Source organism: Molossus molossus, unplaced genomic scaffold (assembly GCF_014108415.1).
Source record: "Molossus molossus isolate mMolMol1 unplaced genomic scaffold, mMolMol1.p scaffold_m16_p_4, whole genome shotgun sequence".
NCBI classification, from domain to species: domain Eukaryota; kingdom Metazoa; phylum Chordata; class Mammalia; order Chiroptera; family Molossidae; genus Molossus; species Molossus molossus.
The window spans coordinates 106,285,666-106,298,733 of NW_023425377.1; the positions used below are offsets into that span (position 1 = coordinate 106,285,666).

Genomic DNA, 13,068 nt, shown 5'->3' on the forward strand with positions numbered 1-13,068 from the left:
ACTTTTTTTTTTTATCCTTACCCAAGGACATTTTTCCATTTTTTGTTAAGACAGAGTGGGACGGAGAGAGGAAGAGGGAGAGAAAAACATCGACTTGAAAGGGATACATCGAGTGGCTGCCACCCACACGACCAGCCAGGGCCAGGGAAAAACTGCAACCGAGGTACACGCCCTTAGCGGAAACCGAACCTGGGTCTCTGGACCACAGGCTGATGCTCTAACCGCTGAGCCAAACTGGCCAGGGCTGAAGTACTGTTTTAATGCATTATTTGCAATCAGTATTTTTTAGACTCAGTTTATACTCAACAAATCCAGAGTAGGCTTTCTATTTTGCATGGTATTTACATAGTTTTGATTAATCAGTTTATATTTTTTTTTACTCTAGTGACATAGAACTTTAAACAGATATTAAAACCTTTGCAAAGAAAAGAGTTGCTTTATGGAGAGGCCTCTTTTGCCTAAGTTGGGCCAAGAACCAGTCTTTGACTCAAGTTTTAGGATTACAATTATAAAGTGGAATAAATGCTGATTAGATTAATTATGGAATAATTTTATATGTGGACCTATCACTTTTTCCTGTTAAAGTATATTTTAAAAAATTAATGCTAAAGCTTTACTTAACTCTATTGAGGGGGTTAAGAAAATTTTAAAGTTACACATTTATTCCTATGGTTTTTACCTTTAATTTTAATGTTTAATAAATGTCCTTTAGATTTATTTGTTTGTGTGGATTTTCTTTATTGACCAAAATCTTTTCTGTTTCATAAGTTTGTACCAAGTACTTTATTTGAGCATTGCTATGTTAGTTATTTTGGAATTTTAATATCTTGACAACTATTTTTAAAATAAAAATGCACAACTTATACTTTAAGAGTCTTCAAATCAATATTTAACGATGTTTAGGGTGGAGCTGAAATGTTTCCATAATTAGGTGAACAATTTGTAGCATGCTGTTAAAATTCTGCTGAAATTATTGGAATAAAATTTTTTCCTCTGAAAATATTCATTCTAAAGCTTTATAAATATTTTCATGCACATGATACTGAAATGATTCTTTTTTTAAAAAAGCCATTTTAAATCTTACTATCTCAGAGTTATAATATGGTCTTGATAAAGAACTGGTTAAAAACTAATGTTACAGAATTGGATAGCTTTTGCAGAGTTACACCAGGATACATTCAGCTGCTATAAAAAGCCAAAGAAACTCAATTGCAATTTTATTGTCCACTTTGATAGATTTCCTGCCACCTTTGTGGCAGGGAAACTGTTTGTCACTGTGTCCCTCTCCTCCAACAGCTGAACCAGATTTTATAAACAGTAATAGGCTCTTCTGATGTAACTGCATGTGTTGGGTACTTGGTCAGAAGGTTTCAGGTGCGTACCTGTTACCAGTAATCTTTTAATTCCATTATTTTCTTGGGAGTTCTTTAGTTTTTTTTTGTTTTTTTGTTTATCTTCCTCACCCGAGGACATTTTTCCATTTTTTGTTCAGGTAGAGGGAGAGAGAGAGAGGAAGAGAGAGAGAAACATCGATGTGAAAGGGACACATCTAGTGGCTGCCACCCGCACAACCAACCAGGGCCGGGGATAAACTGCAACCGAAGTACGTGCCCTTAGTGGGAACCGAACCCGAGTCTCTCTGGACCGCAGGCTGATGCTCTAACCACTGAGCCAAACCAGCTAGGGCAGTTCTTTAGGTTTTTAGCATTTGTCTTTTTATATGTTTCATATGGAATATTATGTTGAGTAATTAAATAATACTCTTTTCATTTGGTCTGTTAACATTCTTCTATTCATTGATTACAATTTAAATTAAGTCATTTAATATATTCTGAATTAGGAGAACGGTTCAAACATTTTTTCTAAACAAATAAAACTACTAACTTTAGATACTGTATTTTATCTAGACCTATATTACCATAAGTTTAGAATGGGCTCTGACTTAAAATAATCAACAAATAAATGTATTCACACTTGAGTTAAAAATACAGTATGTTTTATGATTTTCCTCATATGATTAGTTTGAGTCAAGTTGTTTAATTAATTTGGATTATATTTGAAATATCTTAAGATTTTACTTTCTGTTACCAATGTGATAAAATGGCTTAAACATAAATGTCAGTTATTTTATATCAGAAGAAAATACAATTTAGGTTGGATAAAAAGCAGGTGGAAGTCAGTTTTATTAGAATTTTCTAAGTGGTTTCTTAAAAATATTTTAAAAAATCACAAGCTATAAACTGGCATATATCAATTATTCATGTGTTTGTGGTAGCTATATAATAAATTTAAAAGCTACATATTTTATTTATTTTTAGACATTGTTATTAAATTTTTTTTTCTTTATTGATTTTTTTTAGAGAGAGTGGGAGAGGGGGAGAGAGAGAGAGAAACATTGATGAAAGTGAACATTGATTGGCTGCTTCCTGCAAGGCCTCCACCAGGGATTCGGCCTACAGCCTGGGCGTGTGTCCTGACAGAGATTCGAACTGGGGACCTCTTGATTCATGGGTTGATGTAAAAGCTGCATATGTAAATATAAATTTCTACATTTTAGGAATTGTCATCAATTTACACTTGTTAAAGTATTCTTTAACTTTAATTTTTTTTACCAAATGGTATTTATTGTTTTTTACTTTATAAAATAATATGTGCTCATTGTAGGAAATTTGGAACCTAGTACAAATATATACACACAAAAACAAAGAATCCGCCATTATCCACTCACCTGTGTATGACTTAATATTAACATTTTGGTGCAAGACTTTTCAGTCTTCTGTTATGTTATATGCATAAATATATACATACATATAATTATTTTCTTACAAAAACTATCATAAATTAATTTTTATTTAAGTGTAGTTGGTACACAATATTGTATTAATTTCAGGTGTACAGTGTAGCAATTCGGCATTTATATACCTTACAATGTGATCATCACAGTGATTTACAATAGTTTCATTTAAAGATATGCTTCTTACATGAATTGTATTTTTGTGTGCGTGTGTGTGTGTGTAAATTTTTTTTTATTCCTCACCTGAAGATATTTTTCTATTTATCATTAGCTGGAGTGGGAGGGAGAGAGAGACAGAGAGAAACATCAGTGTGATAGAGCCACATCGACTGGTTGCCTCCTGCGTGACCCAACCAAGGCCAGGACGAATCACAACCGAGGTACATGCCCTTGACTGGAATTGAACCCATAACTCATTGGTCTGCGGGCTGACGCTCGAACTGCTGAGCCAAACTGGCTAGGGCTATTTTTGTGTGTTTTAATAAAGCTTTATTTAGAACAATAGACTGCAACTGGATTTAGTATGGACACTGTAGTTTACAGGCCCCTGTTATAGAACATTTCTAGAAAAATCTGTATACCCATGATGCTATGTTTAGGCAGTTATTGTGTTGTAGTGGAAAAAACTTTGGACTCAGGAAATCCTGGATTTAACTACCTGTGGAAGAACTTGGGCACCTTATTAAACTTAGATGACTTTTATTTTTTAATCCTCACCCAAGGATATTTTTCCATTTATCTTCAGATAGAGTGGGAGGGAGGGAGGGAGGGAAAGAGAAACATCGATGTGAGAGAGACACATCGATTGGTTGCCTCTCACACAACCCCCACCATGGCCAGGGACTAAACTGCAGCCAAGGTTTGTGCCCTTGACTAGAATCAAACCCAAGACTCTGGTCAATGGGCTAATGCTCTAACCACTGAGAAAAACCTGCCGGGGCAACTTCTCTGACTTAATTCATTCATCAGAAGTAAAAGAGAGTGATGAATGTATAGTGCCTTAGTACCTGGAGGATAGAGGGACTAGTGAAATAGTTACTTATTCCTTTTCTCATGTCCCTTATTCCTTGTTAGCTTAGTTTCCAAGGTGCCAAGAGGTATTTTCATATTTTTGTTGCTTTTGGTATGCACTGCTGCATTCCCTTTTAGAACTCTACCACTATGTTGTTACCAGTCATGTATCTACTTGTTCCTTCCAAAGCTTTAGTAGCATTGGGTAATTTAGTTGTTTTTTTTAAAATTTTTATTTCAGTGTAGTTGGTACACAACATTTTATTAGTTTCAGGTGTACACTGCAGCGATTTGACATTTATGTACCTTATAGTGTCACCAAACACACTAATTCTAGTAATCATGTATCACCATGCAAACTTACCACAATATTACCAACTATATTTCTGTTCACATTTTTTACTTAACCTTCTTCCCTTCTGCCAACCGTTTGTTTGATCTCTGTTTCTGTGAGTCTGGTTTTTGTTGTTTTCTCACATGAATTTTAATGGTTGCATGTTATTAAGTGTATATATAGTGCATCATACTATGGAGAAGTAAAGTTAAAAGCTGTTGCTTTGATGTAATTAATATTGGATGCTATCAGACCACTTGTAATTCTAGGAAGGAGTGATTGAATGAATGATTCAAGCTTACTTTTCATATTTTGGCATTCTCCAAAATTTCATTTGGAAAAATTGGTGGAGCTGATATTTTTAAAATCTGTGATCTGCTTCAGGTGAGGATGGAGGGGTCAGAGTTCTTCCTACATGTGCTGTTTCTCAAATTCCTTCATCTTAAAATAATTCAGTATACCAACATGATATACTTTGGGGTCATGTCTTCTGGACCCCATCAAAATATGCTACCTATTCAAGAATGTTAAGTTTAATTACATGATGACTGTATATGCTTATTATGTATACAATTTGTTTTCTTCATGAGATTTTTTCCCTTTGTTGTTGAATTTAGGATGTTATTTTCATAACTAATCCTCTTGCGATAGCATAGACTTTATTCTTCCAGTCAGGTTATATTAGGAGAGTATTTAAGAGTTTAGGTTGGAACCAGAGCATTTAGATTTGTGACCAAAGTGCTTTGCATAAAATAGATCAGTAAATTTGTATAAACATATAAATATTTTATAATTTGATCTTAACTATTACATGTTACCTTATACCATTGTTGTAAGGTATTGGATCAGAGTCTTTGTAAAAGATATTTTGTGTGGTCTTAATCCCTGTGAGCTATGCTTATGGATGCTATCCCATATGGGAAGATTCAGCTGTTTTTAAAGATAAATCTTATTTATCAACTGTGGGAAGGTTGGTAACCTAAGAGTTAGAAGTTAGCATATCATATTCAGCTTGTATTTCCATAGGAAAATAAAATACAATGAAAAAGATGCATTTGCTTAAAAAAGAATGCCTGTTTCTAAACATTGCCTGACATTTTAAAGTCTAAATTTTTATGGGTTAAAAAATTTAAATATATTATTAAAATATTAATTTCTTGATGTATTTTATTAATCTTTTATCTTCTAATTAGTACATTTGAGTGTTAATTAAGTTGAAAGTAACGGCAAAAGAAATGTTGTAGTTATTAGCTCATGAGTATCTTTAGCTAGTAGTTCCTTGAATCGCTTTCCAAACATTACAAATAGCTATAGATTAGCTATCAAATGATTGTGAAGATTAATGACTAGTCTTTTAGCTGGGTAATTTAGAACAATATCTGGTAATTAATTAGGAATTATCAGCACAAATACCATTAGGAAAACAGTATCAAAAAAGATAACAGCAATGATAATAGCTTATTTGCAATTTTGCTTTTAGGCAATGGAGTACACTAAGCTTCAGAATTTTTAAAGCATTCTTAATATTCACATTTCCAGAAGAAACAGTAAACAAGTTGGTTTGCTTAGGAAAGACAAAGCACTATTTAGAATAGATTTGACTACAGATGGAGAGGCAGTACAATCCATTATATACATGTACTGGTTTTTATCCAGATTTGTTCCCAGCAGAGTCTGGTGCCTGCTGGAATCCCCTTTAGGGTGTGCCACTTGTGTGGCTATTTGGGTCGAACTCTGGTGTGGTCTGAACCTCACCAGTGTTTGTGCTGGTTTTGGGTCCACACTGGCAGGATTCCAGCGCAGGTTGATGTTAGAAGCTGCATGTAACCAGCCTTGGGCTACCTGTCTGGAGCTACCACACTGTTCACTTTTTGTGGCTCTGTCTACTGGGCCTGTGTGTGCATGGGAGGGCCAAACTGTGTCAAGTTCCTCCAGCTCTGAGATGGAGGCAGATCAATAAAAGTCCCAAGGTTTTCTGAGGTCCATCTCTACCTGTCCACTCTTCCGCCACCCCTGAGGTTGCCTGGTCTTCCTCCAGAGCCTTCTGAAGAAAGACTGGAGTTGGGCCCAGGCTGGCTGTGCCCCATAGACTCTTCCACAAGGCGTGAGCTCCGTAGGGTGGGGCTAGTGGGCCTCCTACTTGGGGGCATCATGGTCAGGAACTCAATGGGGGTTGTGGTCCCTACACCAGAGCCATGCCACTCAGTCTCCGCCAGAGTCTCCAATTCCAGCTCCCCCAGGAGGAGGACACTGCAAGTTCAGGGTGGGTGCAGCCTGCCGTCCCCTCCACAGGAGCCTAAACATTTTTATTTTTAGCTGTATCACATTATGACATGAATGTACTGTGAATGTTGTGATTAAAGGCTAGTTAATAGCTGTAGAAGGAAATGTGTGCATTGTGTATTATTTTTACTTTTATTTGCCTTTTACCTATGTGTATACACACCTATGATTCGAAAAGGGCTATAGATTTTTGGGCATAAAATATTTTATCTACCAGCATCCTTCCATACTAGGCTTCAATTAAGGTCTGTTGACTAAAGGTTCAATTTACTATATATACATCATAATCTAAGTTATAGGAGGAAACAATTCTCGTGCTTATTATAAACTAATTGTGCCTGTACTTTCTGCATGTATTATACTTTTTTGAGAGTCATTTCCCTTCGAAACACCAGTGACAGTCAAATAATGGTTGGCTATAAGATGATAATTCTTGATGAGATAAAAATCATAAACCTTGGGCATTAAGAAATCACAGCACTGCCCTGGCCGTTTTGGCTTAGCGGTTAGAGTGTCGGCCCGCGGACCAGAGAGTCCCGGGTTCGGTTCCCGCTAAGGGCATGTACCTCGGTTGCAGTTTGTCCCTGGCCAGTTGGGGTCGTGTGGGTGGCAACCACTCGATGTGTCTCACGTTGATGTTTCTCTCTCTCCTCCTTCCTCTCTCCCACTCCATATGAAGATAAATGAAAAAAAAAAGTGTAATATAAAAAAAAATCACAGCACTCTTTTTTACTTTTTCTCTAATCATTTTTTTCCATTTAGTTGGTTAAAAGGCTAAGTGTGATGTGGGGATGTTGACAGTATTGAATACACAGTAGTAAGTCACATACAAGTAGAATGAATGGGTGTACAAATGGATTAACTGGAACTTTCAGACCATTTGTGACCAGAGTTTGAAAATTATGGCTGGTCTTTGGGGAAGGATTGAATTTTATTTATATTGCTAAAAGAATTTGTATTTTTTAGCTTAGTAAGAATACATTTTAGTAATTTAATTTATAGGGCTCTGCTCTAATTGTGAGCATAATTAATTAATAGTTTTTAATCTCTGCTGAGGATAAATCATGGGGAAATGAGTTTTCATTGTAGGTGAAACAATGTGTTATCTAGTTCACCAAGCACTTCTCCATGGTACATACTTAGATCCTGGTACAAGTTAATATATGCCAGTGGAATAGGGTGTTCTTTCACTATACATCTTTAAGAATAGTCTAAATAACTATGTTCTTATTGTGATTTGATGCCATGCTACCTGTTAGCATTAAGATTAGCTATAATTTTTCTTGACTGTTTAGAATTTTGTGATTGAATTATTTATAATTTTATAAGAAATTACAGGAAAATTGTTTAATGTATTACATAAACTATGTATTTGAAAAGTTGTTAAATATATTTTATATCCTGCATGCTTTATTCTTTTTTGTGTGTGCCTATTTTGACTGATTATTTGTCTTTCATGTAGGTCACTTTTGAAATACACAAAGAAAACCTTGCCAATATATTTAGGGAATACCAAGGAAATGTTGATGAAGAAATAGGGCAGTGTTCTTCAAGTTCAGTTCAAGCAGTCCCTTCTGGAGGATCCCAACAATCAGATAGGAAGGGTTCTCCTGTGTCTCCTCATGTCACCAGCAATAGTGATGAAAAGTCAGGCATTGAGAAGATACGTTCTGCAGACTCTGCATCCAATGTCGAACTGCAGGCTCATAAGACACCTGATGACGAAAGGAAAACTGGGCAAGAAAATCAGGAGTTACTGGATGAAGTCCCTTTAGAAGAAACAATGAATGAAACAATGAATGCAGGATCTTTAGAAGGATCTTCTGACATAATAGAAGCTGGGACTGTTTCTTCTAATACTTTGAAAACAATTGGCAAAGATATGACTGTGAGTGAAGTAACTGCTTCAATAAGTTCCCCTTCAGAAGAGGATGCTTCAGAGGCACCAGAATTACTGGATAAGTCTATAGTAGAGGAAGAAGAAGATGATGATGATTATGTAGAACTGAAGGTAGATAGTAGTCCTACTGAGGAAGCCAGTCTACCCACAGAGCTCCAAGAGAATAGCTTGTCTCCAGCTGCAAAGGAAAGACTGGACATGTTTAGTAATGACCAAAAATTAGTATTTCAAGAGGAGGACCCTGTAAGTAAGAAGCAAACTGACACTGAAACTCAGGATTCTAAAGATTCTGAAATCTTGACTATGACAGCTTCAGGGTCTTCAGCTACCTCACCAGACACTACTGCTTCCCAAATAACTGTACAATCAGACAATGGTCAGATGCTGGAAGCAGGGAAGAAAACAACTAATTTGGCGAGAGAAACCAAAGTAATTAATGATGCTCATGGTGATATTTTAGAGTCTCCTACTCCTGAGCAGAGGATTGCTAAATTGGATGTTTCCAGTGTTGCCACAGATACTGAGAGACTGGAACTGAAGGCCAGTACAAATGTGGAGGCATCTCAACCTCTTCAACCTGTGCTTGAGGTAATTACATTGTCTTCTGGAAATGTATTTGCATGAGTCAATATAGAGCAAGTGTATATACTTTTATTTTAGCTTTGAATTAATTGTATTCTATTTGTAATCATATAAGCACAATGAATGTAAAGATTATATTTCTTGAGCACAGCCTTTGGCTTGTTCTATGTTCATTTAATGGCAGTTTTTATTATTTTCATCATAGTATTACCAAAAGTTACTGCTTTAAATTTTCAGGATTGGCATAATTTTAGTTTATAAAGCAAATATTGGAAATGATTGCCTTTTACTCTTTTTTAAAATAACCCAATTATAGTTAGTACATTAGTTTTCCAACAAAATCTAGGATTACATCCTGCAGAACCACTTGCTAGTGTATAATTTTTTATACAAAGTGTGTGGTTTAAAATTATTCCATGAAATCTGTTTGTAAGAGGGAGGCTTTTGTGAGATCTTTCTCCTTCACCAGAGTCTCAGCATGATTCACGAGACAGCAGGTGGTTGCATGTTGTCATTTCCCTCTTTATTAAACTCTTTTCTCTCTCCTTCCTTCTTGTTTTGTTGGTTTGTTCTTCATTCTGCTGTCTTTATTTTTGTTTGTTCTTAATTCCAGCCAATTTATAATCCAGATACTACCTTTCTTTCATGCTAATATTCAAAACAAAGAATTTCTTGCATTTTTTTATAAAATGCTACATTAGCTGGTGGTAATATTAATATGGTTCCAAGCTCATTATGTTGAATTGTCCTAGTTTCATATATTTTATTACTGCTTAAAATATATTAAAGTATTGCCCTGTCCGGTTTGGCTCAGCAGTTAGAGTGTTGGCCTGTGGTCCAGAGAGACCTGGGTTCGGTTCCTGCTAAGGACGTGTACCTCGGTTGTAGTTTGTCCCCAGCCCTGGTTGGTTGTGCAGGTGGCAGCCACTCGATGTGTCCCTTTCACGTTGATGTTTCTCTCTCTCTCTGTCTCTTCCTCTCTCTCCCTCCCACTCTATCTGAACAAAAAAATGGAAAAAAATGTCCTTGCGTGAGGATAAAAATATGTGTGTGTGTGTGTATTAAAGTATTGTTACTGTTATTATCCATGATGATTTTTCTCTAATTTGGTTCCTTAGTATCTTAAAATGTATTTGTTAAATGAATTGCATAGAAGGTATTACATTACTTATTAATGCCTTCCTTTGAAATTGAACTTATTTCATTACTTTTTTAATTTTCTGTGTTAGACATCAAGGCAACAGAAACAGTCTGGGCAAGGGATAGCATCAGATGTCGCTAATGGACAGAGGAGGGATTCCAGACCGACTATGTTTCGTATTCCTGAGTTCAAATGGTCTCATATGCATCAGCGTTTGCTCACTGATCTATTATTTTCAATAGAAACAGATATACAGATGTGGAGAAGGTTTGTCCATATGTTTATTAAAGAAGATGTGTATAATAAACTTAAGCCTTGGTTTTCAAAGATATTTACATAGTTAACACGTTGCAATTAATTACTTAAAGAATAGAAGATAAATTATTTCTGTGATAAGGTTTATTGAATTCATTTTTATTTTCCATTATAAAAATGAGCTACCCTGTCTCATTACAAAAACTTGAAAATCAGATTTTTCTTTTCAAAATTTTACTGAACATTTATTTCCTGTAGCATATTTTATAGTATGCAGTTCACTTGGAGGTAGATCTACCAAGTGGGTTTACTATTAGAAGTACTGAAAAAAATTAGGATTTAAGAATAACTCCCAGTTCTTCAGTGAATTTTTGTATAATAGAATCTGTGTAATTTAGATTATCCTTGATAGTACAATTTATGATTTAAAATTGCCTAATTTGTTTATTGTTATTTGTATACTACTTTTATTCTGTTTAAATGCATTTTATGGCATCATCTAAGAAAATGTTAGTAGAAGATTCATTTTCAATAGCACATTTAGCACCGTTTACTTCTTAATTTGTGCCACATGGCTTCTCAATTTTGTCCCCAGTTAAGGATAATTTAGTTCAACTTTTTATATCGAGTGTAAGATGAATAGTATTTATGTTTCAGCACTGGAAAGGGCTTGGATAGTAACTGCTGCTATGGAATGGTCTGCATCTCCTGAAGAAGTGTGCACCCACACATGCCTGCGGCATCATTACCTTACTCAGCTTTCAAGATGAAGCAAAGGCACCTTCTTATCCTCCCTCCCCTCAAGTAGGCAAATTGTGATTTCCTTTCTTTAGCTTTATCAGTAAACATCATTTATCTTTGGACAGCCATTCAACAAAGACAGTTATGGACTTCGTGAATAGCAGTGATAATGTCATCTTTGTACACAACACAATTCATCTCATCTCTCAAGTGATGGACAATATGGTCATGGCTTGTGGGGGGATACTGCCATTGCTTTCAGCTGCTACATCCGCTACAGTAAGGACTTAACTACTATATAAAATTGGTGTGAAAACATGACTTTTATGCATATCTATTGATTAAAACTTGAATGTGGTAGTTATTTTGCATCACAAGTGCTGTAAATCAAAAGCAACAGGGATGAAAGGACTAAAAGGAATGCTGACTTCTTAGGGATGTGTCAGCTAGCGAATATAAAATAACTGACAGTGTTTCACCTGTGTGTTTCCTTGTTTTAGATGGAATGATAAGGAAATTACTCTGTGGTAGTAGATTTCTGAAAGCCTGGCTTTTATAAAATTATAAAATTAAGAAATTTGGAGAATATATCTAATAAAATTAGATTTTTATCAGAATATAGATGTAATTGTCAAACTTTATTCCTTACAGCATGAGCTGGAGAATATTGAACCTACTCAGGGCCTCTCAATAGAAGCCTCTGTGACATTTTTGCAGAGGCTCATTAGCCTTGTGGACGTGCTCATATTTGCAAGTTCTCTTGGCTTTACTGAAATTGAAGCTGAAAAAAATATGTCATCTGGAGGAATTTTGCGTCAGTGTCTCCGACTAGGTGAGCTGCTAAAACCCATTTTTAGGAATGTACTTGAAAATTTTCAGTGATCCAGGCATATTAAATTGAATATTATATTTCTCCTGTTGCATTAGAGAGGATCATTAAAGTGAAGATTAGATTATAAGGTGTGGGTTGAGGCCTCAAATTGTCTTTCTAACAAGTCCCAGGTAGTGTGCAAATTGCCAGTTATAAAAACAGTCACAGGGATGTGGGGTACAGCACAGGGAGTATAGTCAATAATATTGTAATAACTGTATGGTGCCACATGGGCACTAGACTGACTGGAGGGATTGCTTCGTAAGTTATATAAATGTCTAATCATTGTGTTGTACAACTGATGCTATTATAATATTGTACATCAACTGTAATTGAGAGAAGAATAAAAGATAATTCATGCACATGAATCACCATAAAAGATCTTGGTAAAATGCAGATTATATTGTGTGGGTCTGGGATGAGGCCTAAACTTGCTTTTCTCATAAGTCCAGGTGATGTTGATGTTGCTTCTCTTACTAACCCACTTGAGGAGCAGGGTTCTAAACAAGTATGTTTAAAGTGCAGCCTCTATTCAAATAAGCTGTGATAATTTGTTAAAGCAGTAAATAAAATGATTAAATCTCTGTTCCTTTGGAGGCAGTTCTTTCTCAGGTAAAAGTTAAAACACATGAAAATAATTTTTGCTGTTATGGGACTTCCTTAGGTGAACAAAAAAATTCTTTTTTCTTAATGAGGAGGTTTTCTGTGTCAAGTTATAAATACTGAGACTTTGCTAATGATTTGCTTATTAAATGGAGAGAGTAGGTGGAGAGAAGGGGACCAGAAATTGGAAGCAAAACCATTACAAGCTATGGCTTATGTAGACAGATTGGAAAGAAGGCACCTATGAAAATATAACATTAGAAGTGGAAAGTCTAGTGCTGGCCAGTTTGGTTCAGTGGTTAGAGTGTCGGCCCACAGACCAATGAGTCGCAGGTTTGATTTTGGTCAAAGACATGTACCTTGGTTGCGAATCATTCTTGGCCCTGGTTGGGGTCCTGTGGGAGGCAACCAGTCTGGGAGGCAACCAGTCGATGTGGCTCTATCACATCGATGTTTTTCTCTCTCTTTCTTTCCCTCCCTCCCTCCCTTCCTCTCTCCCTCCCTCCCTCCCTCCCTCTCTCCCTCTCTATCTGAAAATAAATAGAAAAATATC

The 13,068-nt window shown here is 35.8% G+C and overlaps 1 protein-coding gene across 4 annotated transcripts in view; it reads left to right on the forward strand.

Moving 5' to 3' along the window:
* LRBA (LPS responsive beige-like anchor protein) overlaps positions 1-13,068 on the forward strand; it is a 622,710-nt gene that overhangs the window by 115,699 nt on the left and 493,943 nt on the right. For all 4 annotated transcript variants that reach the window (XM_036239773.1, XM_036239776.1, XM_036239775.1 and 1 more), the window contains 4 exons: positions 7,885-8,910; positions 10,134-10,312; positions 11,167-11,320; positions 11,693-11,873. In XM_036239773.1, coding sequence (XP_036095666.1) covers positions 7,885-8,910; positions 10,134-10,312; positions 11,167-11,320; positions 11,693-11,873 — 1,540 coding nt within the window. The remainder of the gene's footprint in view (positions 1-7,884; positions 8,911-10,133; positions 10,313-11,166; positions 11,321-11,692; positions 11,874-13,068) is intronic.